At 35.1% G+C, this 16313-nt stretch overlaps 2 protein-coding genes across 2 annotated transcripts; one reads left to right on the top strand and one right to left on the bottom strand.

Annotated features, from left to right (window-relative positions):
- Nucleotides 1-252: 252 nt before the first annotated feature.
- On the bottom strand, nt 253-9139 carry LOC108219226 (DIS3-like exonuclease 2). The gene is made up of 7 exons (XM_017392552.2): nt 8741-9139; nt 6267-6451; nt 6095-6148; nt 5935-6003; nt 2341-4479; nt 1269-1340; nt 253-1123 (listed from the first exon to the last, which is right to left on the bottom strand). Exons 1-7 carry the CDS (start codon nt 8847-8849, stop codon nt 719-721), a joined length of 3033 nt encoding a protein of 1010 aa, XP_017248041.1. The 5' UTR covers nt 8850-9139; the 3' UTR covers nt 253-718.
- Nucleotides 9140-11292: 2153 nt separating this feature from the next.
- On the top strand, nt 11293-15202 carry LOC108219094 (uncharacterized). Its single transcript, XM_017392369.2, has 2 exons — nt 11293-13238; nt 14851-15202. Exon 1 carries the CDS (start codon nt 11376-11378, stop codon nt 13200-13202), a length of 1827 nt encoding a protein of 608 aa, XP_017247858.1. The 5' UTR covers nt 11293-11375; the 3' UTR covers nt 13203-13238; nt 14851-15202.
- Nucleotides 15203-16313: the final 1111 nt, after the last annotated feature.

The raw sequence follows: 16313 nt of genomic DNA, 5'->3' as shown, positions 1-16313 counted from the left end.
GAATAGTGATGAATTTTCAATTATTTTCAACATAGATACCTTATATAACTAATAATTAACACATATGAAAAATTAAAAAAAATAATAATAATAAAAATTTGTAAGTTTGGACCAAAGCTGTATGCTATAAGCTGTTATAGGACTTTAAAAGCACTGCGCAGACTGATTTGATTATGCATTTGGAAAATAATGCTGTCAAACGCAAATGGAAAAACTTAAAATAACATATAAAGGGAAGACTAGTCCAACTAATGAAACTTCAAGTCAAACTGACATGCTTATTGAGGAGTCTTAACGTTCCCAGCAGAAGACGTTTTCAAACAGTAATCCTTACACCGGCTAATTCAGAAAATCCAAAGTTAAAAATATTGGTACAACTCATTGAGGTAGAACATTCTAACGAAGAGGAAAAAACGATATGTAGGCTTGTTGGTTGTGTTACCAGGAATGGCCCATGAAAAGATAACTAGGGCCTGCTCCGGCAACTTATATTTAATAGCTTAGAACCGGGGGTTTGAGTAAAAAAAGGACCCCCACCATGCCAATAGTCCTGTCGAGGCCTTTTCCTTTTAGCAATAAGCATGTCCACCATGCTCTACTTCAGGCTCTCTTTTTATAGATAACTATACACTACCCTAATCCGACAACTAGAAATTACTGTTAATCATGTCATCTTCAGCAACCACTTGCTCTACCAAGTATTAGACCAGAAAGATCCTTATCTGCAATAGGAGCTGACATACAACCTTGCTCCTACATCATGAGGACCATCATCCCCACCAACAGCATGAAGAGCAACAGAAATTGTTGATAAGATGCGAAGTGTGAGAGGAAAAGCAGCTGTTTCTACATCTTGAACATGTGAAACACTAGTTGAACCATCCCTATCTTCAATCTGTGGAATACCCACTTCATTACAGTTCTCACCAGAGGAATCCACTGCTGGCATCAGCTTATGTGGACTAACGATTAACACAGCCTCCTCAAGTGGCCTGCAATAGGCTGGACTTCCCCTTCTTTGAAAACGTTTACTTGTGCTCAAACTAAGCACCAATGTACACGTAGCATCAAGCCATTCTGCAGTCAATCCTTCAACTTCATCGTAATAAATACGCCGCTCAATCTGGGTGCACATAGATGACACAAAGCATAGTAGGGAAGTTAGTAATATTATCCGCTAACCAAATTAATAAAATTCAATATTTCTTTTTGAAGAGGAAAAAGGGGGTAAATTTTAAACTTGTAACATGAGTAGGAAAGGCACATACAGCTAGCTTCTGAATGTAAATTGACATGAATTTAGGACCAAGACCAACTACACGAGCTTTTGAAAATAACACCTGCAGCAAAAATGAAAGAAAAGGTGAGGGGAAGATGTATATTATGACTGTGCATACAATAACATGTGTAGCTAATAAATAAAAAGAGGCTGATTCCAGCCTGCAATCATAAGCTTCAAAGGAATAACCAAATACTACACATTAAAGTGGACATTTCGATATGCTTAACATATACCATAAATAAACAGTTAAAATATTTTATTCAGCTTTTTCCCTCTTACTCTGTTATTATTATGCATATATCAGGGTATATATGTATGTATATGTTATCTTAACAGTGAGATGCTATTATTCACATTTTACCTCCAATACCCAACTAACCACCCCCAAACCACCACCAGCAATTATGACTGCTGAGCAGCAGCAGCAGTATTCATGCTCTACCTCTTTTTTCAATTGAGACCCCCCCCCCCCCCCCCGGCCCCCCAAATTCCATGTCTGGCGGCTTCAGATTTGTTTGCCAGAGATTTGGAATCTGGGCTTTTGAAAAAAATTCCAATTGATTTTCAGTCTTGAATTATTTACGTGTACAATTTCATGTTTTCAGGTCTATTCGCAGGTGCATGACCACTATTCATGTCATGTATATATTTGGTAATTGGTAGCCATGATGTGAAAACATGAAATTACACGACATAGCCACATCTATATGCATACGACAATGAAAATTTCACTCCCATTTCTTCCGACCAACCACAGTGAAGGTACTCACTACTCACTTATAAGAAAAACCCAAAACCTCACTGTGGGTAATTTCATTATGATTAGACCATGATGATGGTAACCATTCTATTTTAGTGACAAGCTGCAAGCCTAGATAATTTATTTGATATTTTTTGGCAACTATGTTTCTTACATGGACAATGTGAAAAATGACTATTAGCTGAAGTCAGCAATATACTCATAGGGTATATAGGTAACAGTAATGAGAAACATGACAACTACTAACAAAATTCTCAATGCGACCAGTAAATTTTATGTCAAAGGGAAGCAAATTTACCTTCTCCCTCCTGAGTAAGAGCCACGTGTAAAGTTTAACTATAGCATCATTGACATGCCTGCCAGCCAGTTTTCTTTCATTGCAATGAGCAGCAACACCTGTCAGCATTTCTGTGCATGGTAAATTATGCTCCGCTGCAGCAAATGATAATGCTTTCTGAGCTTCATGAGATTCTACAGCATCCCTGTCAAAATATATACCAGTCAAGCATCTTCTTGTCTTGTCCACATTGAAGTTGTTTCTCTTCTTCAAGTAAATTGCTTCAGCTTCAACTGCTGCGGCCATCGTCCTATGAACTACAATGTCAGGGTAACGCCGCAATGGAGAAGTGAAGTGAGTATAGAGGGGCACAGCCAGAGCATAGTGTCCCCAATTATTTTCACATTCTTCTGAATTTCCACTGCAAAAGTACGTAGCCATCTGCATTGATTTTGTCGCATATGACAAAATTATATTAAATAACACAGAATCGTCTTTGAGCTCTTGCCTAATACGCTCCAATGAGAGATGAAGTCTGCCAGAAGAAGAAGTATCCAAATTCAAACCATGTTTGCAGCAGAAGGCTTCAAACTCTCTAAGCTTCCGCAAATCAGGTTCAGGATGCCTTCGCAACAAAGCAGTAGAAGGGTATGCCCTAGATATTACTTCTGCAGCTGTCCTGTTGGCCAAAAGCATAAACTCCTCAACAAGAGATTTTGACTCCATTGATCCTTGGAATACAAAATTAGAAGGGCTCCCATCCTCATTGAATAAAAAATCCAGTTTGGGATTGGCCAATGAGAGAGCACCATCATTATACCTGTTCTCCTTTAAAATTTTGGATACAGCATAAAGACTCTTAACAGATTTAACTACATTGGACCACTGAAAGTGGCCATGCATTTGGGGCAAACCACTTATTGATGTAGCTGAAGTCTCAACATCGAACTTACCATCGATAATGTCCTGAGCATGCTCATATGAGAGCTTGCAACAAGACTGCATTATTGTACGGCCAATCCAGCGATCAAGAACCTCCCCAGTTGGATTAATATCCCAAAAAATAGAAAATGCAAGTCTTTCTACTCCAGGATTAAGTGAACCCAAATTCTCTGAAAGCAATGATGGCAACATTGGCAACTTGCGTCTTAACAAGTAGACGCTTGTTGAACGAAATTCAGCTTCTGCATCTAAGGCTGTTTCTGGAAGAACAAAGTATGAAGCATCAGCAATGTGGACACCAACCCTGCAGATGCCACTGGATAACCAATTAATAGAAAGTGCATCGTCAACATCAGTTGTTGATGCAGGGTCAATTGTAAAAATGCAGAAATTTCTTATATCCCGCCTACTTTGATATTCTTCTAATGGTATCACCCAATTAACACTTGGAAGGCATGAGAGTGTCTCTGAAGAAAATTCACTAGAATTGATTGCATTTTGAAATAAAATTGCTGAAATACATGGCTCTGCATCTCCGCCACATCCAAAAACTCGAATTACATGAGCTTCTGGAGCATTATCTTCTTCCCCCCAATTAACAATTTGTGCCGCAACAAGTTCTGTGCCAACTTTTGCATCGCCAACCTCGAGTCTTCTCTTGATACAGTCAGGTAGACTTGTCATAGGAACCATCAGTTTTGGAAACTTTGAATCGTTTGGAGCAAATGGTATATACTTCATAGAAGAAAATAACGATGAAAGTTTTATAGCCTCTGCCTTTTCCGAAAAATCTTTTCTCTGAGAAACCCACTGCTTTAAATCAAGAAAACCAACAATACCATTCCGACGACGTGACTTTTCAATAATAGCAACAACTTTTCCTGTCGGGCGTTTCGATGGAAATGCCATTGTCAATGCACACAACTTTTGCACTGCATTTACCTCACCATGGTGCTCATTAGAACAGCTAATGTTCCCATTGACCAAACCATTGCCTGCTAGGGCAACTGATTCTTGACTACCATTTTCCAAATGGTAAGTATTCCTCTCTTCGTGAAAATCAACATCCACGTCACCTTTCCCTTTACAATTAATACTGGCTCCAGCCGAATTACAATCATTACTCACAGAAGCATTGAAGGACGCCCCCGATGACCCCTTCATCTTGGTCCATAAAGATAAGGGATCTATTTCTATAACGACAATATCCCCTTCCACCTGCATAATATATGTCATTAGATGTTTGAGATCTTTACAAATCTGGGGCAGCTAAACACAAAAATGCAATTATGTACCCTAGTCCCTAAAAACATGCTCCCTCCGTCCCAACTATTTCTTTACACTTTCCTTTTTGAGATGTCCCATCCAATTCTTTACATTTCAAAACTTACCAAATATAGTAAACTTCTATAATATAAAAATCAACTACTCCCACTACTTTTCTTCACTATACTTACTTACTTTATACATTAAATATCAACTTGTCCCACCACTATCCTCACTTTTCTTACTTTTTCACTCTTACTTTCTTACATTTCTTAACCTCCATGCCCAACCCAAATGTAAACATTTGGGTGCAAGGGAGTAACAATCTATGAGTTTCAGCAAAAAAAGAGGAGCAAAAGTTTTATGAACCTAATACAAACAGCAACTACCAACATATAGAAAAAGATAAATAGGCTTATAAGACTAAAACTATAAATGACAAGCGGTGTCGGGAATACTAAAGCTATAATTTGTTGTCAGGTTAGCTTAATTATAACTATTAGCTGTGTAGCGAGCATAACATAAATTGCACACTTCAGAATCTCACAATAATATGAATTGTCGAATTCTTTTTAACTCAAAACTTGCTTCATATTCTCAAATGTAAACGATTTACAAGATTTATCCGCTTGAAGAATATTAGAAATCCCTTAATCTAAATTTCAACTGGTACTTGACACTGACAAAACATTATACCCTTCTGGTCTGTTGATCGCCATAGCTTATCAGTGCAACAACAATGATCAAATTTCTACAATTATCTAAAAAAATGGCAAAAATTAAGGTATGAAACAATAGTCCCACGATAAGTTCTAAATATTATGTTACTTGTCAGCAATAGAAGCTGAAGGTGATAAGAAACTAGCAAAATAAATCTTCATTTTGCTAACGTCAACTATTATGTGGTAGCTATAAGATGCATCATGTCCATCCACTCGCTACAAGAAGTTGCTAAGCTTATAGATCTCTCTACATATGTAGCTCAAATCTTGCTTCATATTCTATTTGTTGCACTTCGTCTATTATAATATACATTTTCTATGTACTTGTTTTAATGTTAATTCAGTTGCTATGTGCTTATCAATATAAATCATGTGGCTAGAAGCTTAGCCATTTTTTATAATCACTTGACTTGATCTCTCCCTCTATATGTGTGTTACTTAATATTGTCAAAAGTCAAAACACTATACATTAATAAATGTGTGTGCATGGGCACATGTCAGCGGTTTTCCATAAATGCAAACTGATGAGTACCAATTTTGTTGACAGGGTCATATAAGAGGTTTACAGCAATCAATATGAATACCTTCTAGACCAAGTGAATTATGTCTCTAGTAGTCTTTTAATCTTGTACGAGGAAATTCAAAGACAACACAGATAGAAACAGAAAAAGAGGGAGACACTTACAGCTCGATTTTGTGCATCACTTCCACTAATAAGGATATCTATTGGAACTCCTTCAATCTTGCAGTATGCCTAATAATAGTTGGGTGCATTAATGAAATAACTATAAAAAAATGCTTATAGTTACGAACAGGAAGAAAAGATGGAAGTATTCTAGTCATACCTCAAGGCGGTTGTGAGCATTGACACGAAATAATGCCCTAAAAACATCACCTCTCTGTAAAATAAAAAAGCAACAGGGTAGAAAGTTCTTTTTGAGATACAATTCAAACTTTCACAAGGGATTCGAGGCAATAGAATCACAACACCAAAGCTTCAAATAATATTACACAAACCTCCAATGCTGCGGTAACAGCTTCCTTGGACCAGTATGTGGTATAATAATTTCTCCGTTTCTGACTTTGTCGAGACAAATGATAACCACTCCTTGCATTTGAATCAGCCATTGATATCTCACAAGCTATTGGCTCACGACATGATCTTAAAAGCTGCCCCGCTTCTTGTTGAACTGGCTCTTCATCTATATGCAATGTCAGCAAAAAAGTGAAAGTAACATTAGATTATTTTGACACGCTTTTCTAATTTCATGCAGCAGTGTTTAGAGGATGCTGCCACTGTAGACATATGTCATTTACTGAAGTCTATATTGGAAAAGAGATACACTCAATACAGGTATATAATCACGCAAAATAAATGATATGAAAAGTAGATATCTACTTAGACAAGTAGGTAGACTGTGTACTACCAAAAAAGATGTGCATAAAATATTTCATAAGCTAAGTTTCAGCAAAAGTGTTGGTCACCATCACCAATATAATCACCGTCATCCTAAAACTTGAAAAGGGATTTCCTTGACAAATATAAATCAATATCTATAATAAATAAAATTTTGATACAAGTAGCATGTACCCCCTATACCTCTAGTCATATCATAGTTTTCAAGGTGTTGCCTAGTTGTAGCCTAGGCAAAAAGGAAGTCAAAGATGAATAGGATACCTTGATGCGTTGATTTTAATAGGGTAGGCGAGTCAGACGAGGCCTAGGCGTACAACATTAGTTCAAATATATATAATATAATATTTTAATAGGGTAGGCGAGTCAGACGAGGCCTAGTCATATCATATTTTTCAAGGTGTTGCCTAGTTGTAGCTTGTAGCCTAGGCAAAAAGGAAGTCAAAGATGAATAGGATACCTGGATGTGTTGATTTTAATAGGGTAGGCGAGTCAGACGAGGCCTAGGCATACAACATGGGTTCAAATATATATAATATAATATTTTTCTAATATATAATTTGGCATAATTTAATCCGACTTTGAGTGGTAATGTTCATTAACTTGTACATTAGAATTGAACCATTGTACCATTGTAGTCGCAACAGTCTTAAAATTAGACAAACAAAAGATAACAAAATATGCTTTATTCAACCAAATAAACTACTCTAACATCAAAATATTATCAAACAAACTATCAAAATATATCTAAATAACACAGATATAAGAAACAATATATCAACATAACAACTAATACAGAAGCATATATATAGTTGAACGCTTATTCACCTAGCCGGGGAGGCTATAAGGCTACAGCTTACGGATCCACATGGTTTCGCAAGCATCTTAGTTCGCTTTGACAAATGACAAGTATAAGTCATATACTAAATTAATTGGTTCATGAACCACCTATATTATAATTTTATCTATTCGTGATGAAAAAATTACTTGTTGGTTACTTTATAGGTAAAAATCTAAACATTATATCTTACCAAACTAATATTATTATGGAATGAGATAAAAAAAAATTATACCACTTAAGAGATTTTACTATCGAAATGTAAATTAGAGTCCAGCCAGTGCTAAAGAAATCAGATTAACAAGCCAAACTGATAAAGCAATATAAGTGGGATTGGTAATGCATGTGGGGCTCTTTCCTAGTAAGCAAATGCATCTAAAGGGAGGAATGAGAGTGCAAGCATTCAGCTACATTACCAACCTAGAATTAGCTATATTCAATTATTTTCTTCAGTTTTTTAAGTTTGATTTCTGAAGACTTAGGTTGTAAAATGTTAGTAATGGATTGTCAACTTGATAAGTGGAATTATCAAGGAAATAAAATCATAGTATATGTATAGGGTTGCACTCCAGAAAGAACACCTTGAAAAAAAAAAAAAAACATCATCATAACACTTTATTTTTCATAGAAAATGATTTGTTAGGATTGTAATTATATAGATAAACACCAATTAAACTTAACATATAAAATCTAACATCCAAGTTCAGCCAATTTATTATTAATATGAATTGTTATAGAATCCAAAATATAATCTAAATAGAATCCAGAATAGTATCACATGTATATATTTTGCACAATATATTTTATATAGAATCATGATATTTTCAATACATATTAATTACTAAACATGTTATATACTATTATTATATATAATGAAAAGTTAATTAACTGAAAAGTAGAATTTAATTCAAATTTTAGATGAGACTTTAAATTCAATTCTATAGTTTTCTTCTTTTTTCTTCTTTTAAGAGTTCTTTGAGCAATGACATATATATACATATAGAGAGAGAGGGGGGGAAAGTGGTATAATCAGCGTCTCTAAAGTGTGTGTGTGTGAGAGAGACATACAAGTGCAGGCGAATATTGCGTGTTTGTGATAACATAAATAAGCAATGGTGCGTGTTTTTTCAGTTTTGCTCGATCTTAAATTTAATGACAAAAAAGAGCAGCAGGAATAAATCAAAATAATTATATTCAATCTAAACACACTAATACATATCAACGCAGATAAATGTATACCGGGAAGAGGAGAGATCTGCTTTGATTTTCGGTTAAATCGACGCTTATGCTTCTTATCCTTACTGTCAGAAAAGTCATGAGACTGATCGAGAATCGCCATCTCTCGCATAATTTTGACAAATCGAAGCTCTACAAAAGCTCAAAACGTAACAAAATTTAACGGAATTGAAAATTCTAAACGGAGCTCTTCCGATCGGAAAAAATATATACGGAAGGCACCGCCTATTCTATGGCAGAGGGATACAGTGTGTTTTGAGAGAGAGAGAGAGAGAGTGAGAGAGAGAGAGAGAGAGAGAGGGGTTCAACGAGGATGAAGGTTAAAAGCAAGGTAGTAGCTGTTTTATCAGCGACAGCGAGGGCACAGGCGCCGATTGTCTTTTTCTTCCCCTCTTCCTATTTTCGTGTTAAACACTGTATGTCCTCGGGGATGAGCTTATTTTCACAAGTGAGTTATTTAGATTATTTGTATATTAATATGAACATATATAAAATAATAATTTAATTATTTTGAGAGATTAATCTAATTTTGTGTCTTATTCACAAAATTAAAAATTAAAATTTTAAAAAAATACTTAACTATTTGAATCAATAACATATAGATATCATTAGGGCTTAACAAAATTGAAACTGGATAACCGAATCGAACTGAACCTAACCGTTTAAATTTGATTTGGTTCAGTTCCAATTTTCCATAAAATTTAGTCCTTTAAGTCCCGAACGAATAGATCGAACAAAAAAATGGTTTGATCCGATTATATCAAAAAGAATATCGGTATGGATCAAATAAACCGAAATATTTATATTACATATTACTGATTGATAATTATAAAACCAAGTCCAAGTTCGAGATGATATCTCAAGATTCAAACAAAATCGGGAGATCGAGATTCATTTGGTTTATATTCGCTTTAAGCAATATGTTTTAGCCTACAACAGTTATAAAATCGACTTTATTTTCATCTGCTATTTTTCTTTGATGGAAATGTGATAGCTCTGCGGTAAGCGATATTCAAGAGCTAGTTTTTGACTTTAAAAACTTTTTTTTTTTTGTTTTTAGGTTCGAGTTGTAGATCTAGAATAACGCCACAACTAGACTCATAACAAGATATGGGTTTGAAATTAATTTCGGTTTTTTTGGATTAGATCGAACCAAACTTAAATATTTTGGTTTAGTTTCGGTCCATTGTGTTAGTAAAATTCAGTCTAATTCAGTCCAAAAAAAAAAGTTAATTCGTTTCTCGGTTAATTCTATACCAAAACAATTGAATGCTCAGCCTTATACATCATCGCCATATAAATTTATCTATATATATGGGGCAAGATATTGGGGGAAAAAAAATCATAATGAGATCATCACTCTGACAATGTAGAAATGTAGAACTCTTGACTAAAAATCATTAATATATTTTATAAATGAAAAATATAGAAATTATGTAAAAAAACTCAACTTCAACGCACCATTTTCCTTTTCTTATAAATATAGCTAACCTCCTGATTTTGACTAGCCAAACTCCTACGTGCCAAATTTTTGAAAAGATTCCACACACAATAAGGTAAATACAATCGAAACAACAAAATATTTTCTCGATTTGATTTTTAAATCTGATCAATCATGATATAAATTTTTAAAATTAATATAATAAATTAAATAATTAAATATTATTACACCATTTAAATATATTTAACTAATACTCGAATTATACATTTTGGTTAATTTCCTATCATCAAATCATCAATAGATAGCGAGTTCACCATTAATTCCGATTATTACTCTTTAAAATGCTATTTGTTATTCAAAAGTGTAAAACAAAAATAAAAATAAAATAAAATTTACATATTCAAATCATCTTCAAATTGCTACCTCCCATTCTAAGAATGATTCAATAGCGATAATTTTCGGTGTCCAATTTTGATTGTATTTGTATATGTCGTATGACTTTTAATTAATGAATTGATTCTTTTTTTATAAAAGAAAATATCAAATTTTCATATTTATTAATTATAATTTTATTTATTTACAATTTTATCATGTATATATTTTTTATTAACTTTACTTAAGATTTTATTAATACTAGCCTTTAACCCGTGCAAAGCACGGGCGGTTATAGCATTCGTAATTTATTAATTATAATTTAAATTTTAACATCATCTTATTAGTATTTTAGTATTAATAAATTGAATTTTAACCAAATTAGTATATAAATGATATATAAATTATATTTAAAAGAATAATGGTTGAGTTTTTATCTTGTATTACATCACAAGTGTTTGTAATTTGAACGGTTTAAAACTCCTTAATATTTCAAGAGTAAGAGAAGTCTACATGTGACAGACTTGTAGTTATAAATGAGATGACCAAATCAAAATTTTGTACGACTACAAATTACGACTACAAATTAAACCTATGTTGGCTTATAGTATAGTATAGATAGTATAGATAGTATAGATTATTGTTCTTTTTAACTTTTTGGAGATTATTTGTTATTGTTTCTTTAAATTTTCAAAAATTATACAAAATAAAAGCAAGGAATTACTCTATAATTTAATCCAATTCAGTTAATAAGAACTGCACGAGCGCTGCGGCAGTGATTGGCCAAACCCTCGCACACCGTACTCAAACCCTAGCTTCTCATAAATGGCGATTAACCTCTGCGACTCCGATTCAGATGGCGGCGACGACATTTCGAAAATAGAGATTAACCAAGAGTTCGCTAGGAGATATGAGCATAACAAGAAGCGCGAAGATTTGCACCGACTCCAGGAGCTTCAGAATCAAGGAATCGTCGACGAATCCGGCGATTCCGATGAGGAAGTCTCCGAAGATGACGGAGTTGATGATTTAGAGCTGTTGGATGCTTTGCTCAAGGTTAGGAAACAAGATCCCAGCTTGAAAGATAAACAAGTTAAGTTATTTCCGTCTGATGATGAGGCGGAGGTTGTTGAGGAAAAGGCGAAAGCGAAGAAACAGAAGGCGATGTTTTTGAAAGATGTGACTGCGAAACATTTGATTGAGGATGGTGCGGAGATGGGAGACGACGAAGAGGAGGAAGAGGAGGGGAGGATTAGGAAAGGTGTGAAGAGTTATGTTGAGGAGCAGGAGGAGTTGAAGAAGCCGTTTTTAGAGGGCTGCGATGCGGAGGAGGACGAGGAGGACGGGGAGGGTTTCTTTAAGATCAAGGAGAGGGACGAGGACGGGGAGGATGAGGAAGAGAATGTGGAGGAGGTGAGTAAGAAATTGGATGAGTATTTCGGCGAGGATGAGAAATTGGATGAGAATGCCATGTTTCTGAAGGATTATTTCAAGAATAAAATGTGGTTGGATAAGAGTGATAAGAAGAAGGTGTTAGATGAGGATGAGGTTGAGGTTGAGGAGGATGAGGAGGAGGTTTATAGGCAAGAGGATTATGAGAGGGAGTTTAATTTTAGGTATGAGGAGAATCCTGGGGATAGGGTCTTGGGACATTCGAGGTTTGTGGAGGGGTCGGTGAGGAAGAAGACGAATACGAGGAAGTTGCAGAGGGAGAGGAAGGAGGAGAGGATTGCGCAAGCGGAGTATGAGAGGAAGGAGGAGTTGAAGTATTTGAAGAATTTGAAGAAGAAAGAGATGAATGAGAAGTTGAAGAAGATTAAGGAGATTGCAGGGATTGGGGAAGATGGGGACTGTCGGTTGGATTTGGAGGATTTGGAGGATGAGTTTGATCCGGAGGAGCATGATAAGAAGATGAAAGTGGCTTTCAATGATGATTATTATGAGGCGAATGATGCAGACCCGGATTTTGCAAGTGAAGGAGATGAAGATGGGGAGATTGAGAAACCTGATTTTGACAAGGAAGATGAGTTGCTTGGGCTTAAGGAAGGTTGGGATGATATGGATGGTTCTGGTGATGGGTTTAAAGCTGCAAGGGAAAGGTTTTTGAAACAGAAGGCAGGAAAGGTAGAAGTGGTGGATTCTGTGGAGGGTAAAAAGAAGAAAAAACATAAAATGTCTGCTTTAGAAAAAGAGGTACTTAATAAAGAGTTGGATGAGTATTACAAATTGGATTATGAGGGTACAGTTGGTGATCTGAAGACACGGTTCAAGTACAGACCTGTTAATGCTAAAAGATATGGACTGAAGACAAAGGAGGTATTGTTGTTGGATGACAAAGAGTTGAACCAGCATGTTCCTTTGAAAAAACTGGCTCCTTACAGGGAGAAGGATTGGAAGGTCCCTCGTATTAAGATATACAACCAGAAGCTGAAGATTAAATCACTTCTTGAAGGAGAGGCGTCAGATGGCCATACTTCCCACAAGAGGAAGTATAGAGACGACGAGACATCTATAGAAGAACAGAAACTGCCTCATGAAGAATCAAAGAGTAAGAAGAGAAAAGATCGTAAAGCACCATTGAAGTTATCACACACGAGGCTTCTAGCATATGACAAAATTCCTTCCAAATCTAAGAGCAAGAAGCAAAACTAAACATTAGACACAATTCAGTCATGTATACTATACAAGGTATTATCCCTTGACCAGCACTTATCTTCATATTTGGTGTTTCTGTTTGTATGCATTCTGGGTTTTGAGTTCTTAGTTTGTTTTTGATAATTGGGCATGGTCTTTTGTCAAATTTAATCAGAAAACAAGAGTCCTAGTTAAGGGGTAAGCATTCAGTAACCAAAACATTACTTGAGAGTTCTTACCTGCTGAACTGAGCTCTGAAAGTCTGAAATAGTACATGTTTTAATTACTTAAGTTTACATTTAAATTCAAAAACATTACTTAAAAGAATTTTAGCAGTTGCATTTCATGTTGCTTAAACTTGATTCTTCACAATGCCCACCTACACTTCAGGCCTTCACTCCTTCCCCTCAAGGTCTTCACACTCGCACCATTTTGCATAACTGAAACCACTATAATTAGTTTCTTCATCACAGACTTAGTCAATGCACTACACTCTATTGAAACAAAAAATTCTGTAAACTGCTGAAACAATGTTCTGCAAAACTGCAGCAAACAATATTCTGCTGAAAACTGCTGCTGCAAATTCTACATAATCTGCAGAAAACTGCTGTGAAAATGTGCATAAATATGATCACTAAAATCTGGACAGAATTAGGCTATAATCTGGACACCATGATTTTGCAAAATATTTCGTGTAGATCAGCATTCAGCTGCGTAAATCACTACACATTCTCAATGTTCTTAGTTGAATGCTCGCTTATGGAGCAAATTTATGTTCTGAAAATATGAGATCAAGTGTGTTCCCAGGTTATGTTCCAGTGTGCATATGTTTTTGATCTAAAAGAACAAGGTAGCCCCAGCCAGGGGCCACGACAATAAAGTAATGAAGTGATGTAAATCAGGACACCAGAAACATAAACTGACTACATTATATGTATATTATCTATGCCTGAATGCAACACAAATTATAAATTATACCAATTAGGGTTTAGGCGTTTAGCTGATAGTTGATTGCTTCAAATAGGATTTAGCTGCTGAGTATCTGTTTCAATTAGGGTTTAGCTGTTTTGGTAAAGTAATAATTGAATATATTATGTTATTACAACAGTTTTCGATTAGCCAAACCATATTCTCACGCCTAATCCTAGTGTACAGACACACTAGGTCCGGACAAAAATTAAACAGACCTCATGAAGCAATCTCCATGAGGGATGCAAATCCGACAAAGCGATATGCAGCCAAACATATATACTAATTCTGTATTGCTGTATATAAATGACTAGTCGTATGTGGGCAAATTCTAATTTGTTCCACTCATTCTGTTCAGCAACTTCAAAGTTATTAATAACACTAAACCTTCTATCTCAAGTTGGGAAAAACCTAGCGTTTTTTTTTTTTTAAAGCTTTTTCCTCACAAAATTTAAAGAAATAATGTCATATGGGTTCTTGAAGAATAGTTTTTTGGTTGACTAATCCGTTCAATTTGTAGTCCTGATGACAATCTTTAATTTATTCTGATGACAGGCTTCTGACATGATTTCCAGTTTGTAGCAAGTTGATTAAACAAATTTATCTTAGGGCAAATTGTAGTTGCAAATTGGTGATAATTAATTACTCTTTGGCTTTTTAAAGAGCTCATCTGACTTTTAAATGTCCTTTTTTTCAGAACTCAATGTGCTGAACCAGCTGTGATGTAGTCTATATGTAAGATCACCTGAGCTTTCAAAAGCTGTTATAATCATTGCAAGGCTTTTGTGGATCACTCATCAACAGAGGTATGCCCCTATGATCTGTTGATGAATACCTTACACAAGCATGCTTCAGGAATTTCAAGAATGTGTTGTGGTGGGAAACTCAAATCAGATGGTCAACCATTTGTTTTATTGTAGTATTCTGAGCAGGAACTGTCACCTGGTGATGGTCTCTTTTATTTGTGTACTTTAAGAATTATCCTACAGTTATTGAGATTTGAACTTTTTTTATAAAGCTGATTATGAGATTGTTAAAGTAGTTTAGTATGATGGTGCAACTTTTTTTAAAATTCACATTACTTTATTTGTGTTGTAAATTGTTTTACTTCATTTTCAGTGCCTCTCAGTTGATAAAAAAATATCATCAAAAGGGGTATATAGTAGGAGTTGATCTAGGCATATGTAGTTGGTTGACTTGAGAATCACATACTGTATAACATTTGGGAGATTATATAATTCATCTCAAAGAGCCGGATTCTGAATAAACTATGGGGCCGTTTGGGTGAGCTGCTTATTGCTTAAAATAAAAAAGTGGAGTAGAAGTTAGAAGCAAATTAAGACTTATAAGTGATAAAAGTGTTTGGGAAATAAGTAGAAGATGTGATACAAAAGCTAGCAATCGTAGCTTTTTTTAGGTACTTCTTGACTTCTTACACAAACAGTACAAATAAGTGCTTCTAACTTATAATTCAAAAGCCGGGCTTATAAGCCCATGCCAAACACCCACTATATGTTTATAGGTACATTTTACACTCCACAACATTTTAAAGCAGCAAGCACTCACCATTAAAATCGTTGTGTTGATGGAAAAATGAACTTTTTGAGATTTTAGTAATAACACAGTATTCATTAAAAGTTGAAACTCAGGTGCAATGTGCTTGTTTTTGCACCCGGGAGTCAAAAGTTCAAACTCAGGTGCAGTGTGCTTGTTTGAGCACGGCGACGGCCAGACTATGAACGTGGCATATTGTGCACCAAATTTTTGCCTATTAGTTTCACTTGAATACATTTAAGTCAAATCATCCGGCAAGCTGTCATATGGACAATGGATCACCTTTTTGTTTGATTACGTAGCACCCCTTAACCCATTAGCACCAACACAACTATGACCATGATCATGGGTTCTAACGCCAATTCTTGGACCACATGAGACCCGCACCACATTAGTATAATTGTACATATTTAAAGGTAGCCAAACTTATATTATTTGTTATATGAGACCCGCATCATATTTAAATAATTGTGTATTTTTAGGATAGCCAAGCTTGTAATATTTGTTCAAGACAACCATATATTTGGAATACATCTACAATATTTGTTAAATACATACATCTCTGACAACTTAACTCTAAATCTTTAATGTATATATGTTACGGTA

The sequence above is a fragment of the Daucus carota genome, chromosome 4 (assembly GCF_001625215.2).
Source record: "Daucus carota subsp. sativus chromosome 4, DH1 v3.0, whole genome shotgun sequence".
In the NCBI taxonomy this organism is placed as follows: domain Eukaryota; kingdom Viridiplantae; phylum Streptophyta; class Magnoliopsida; order Apiales; family Apiaceae; genus Daucus; species Daucus carota.
This window is presented reverse-complemented; position numbering and strand designations above follow the sequence as displayed.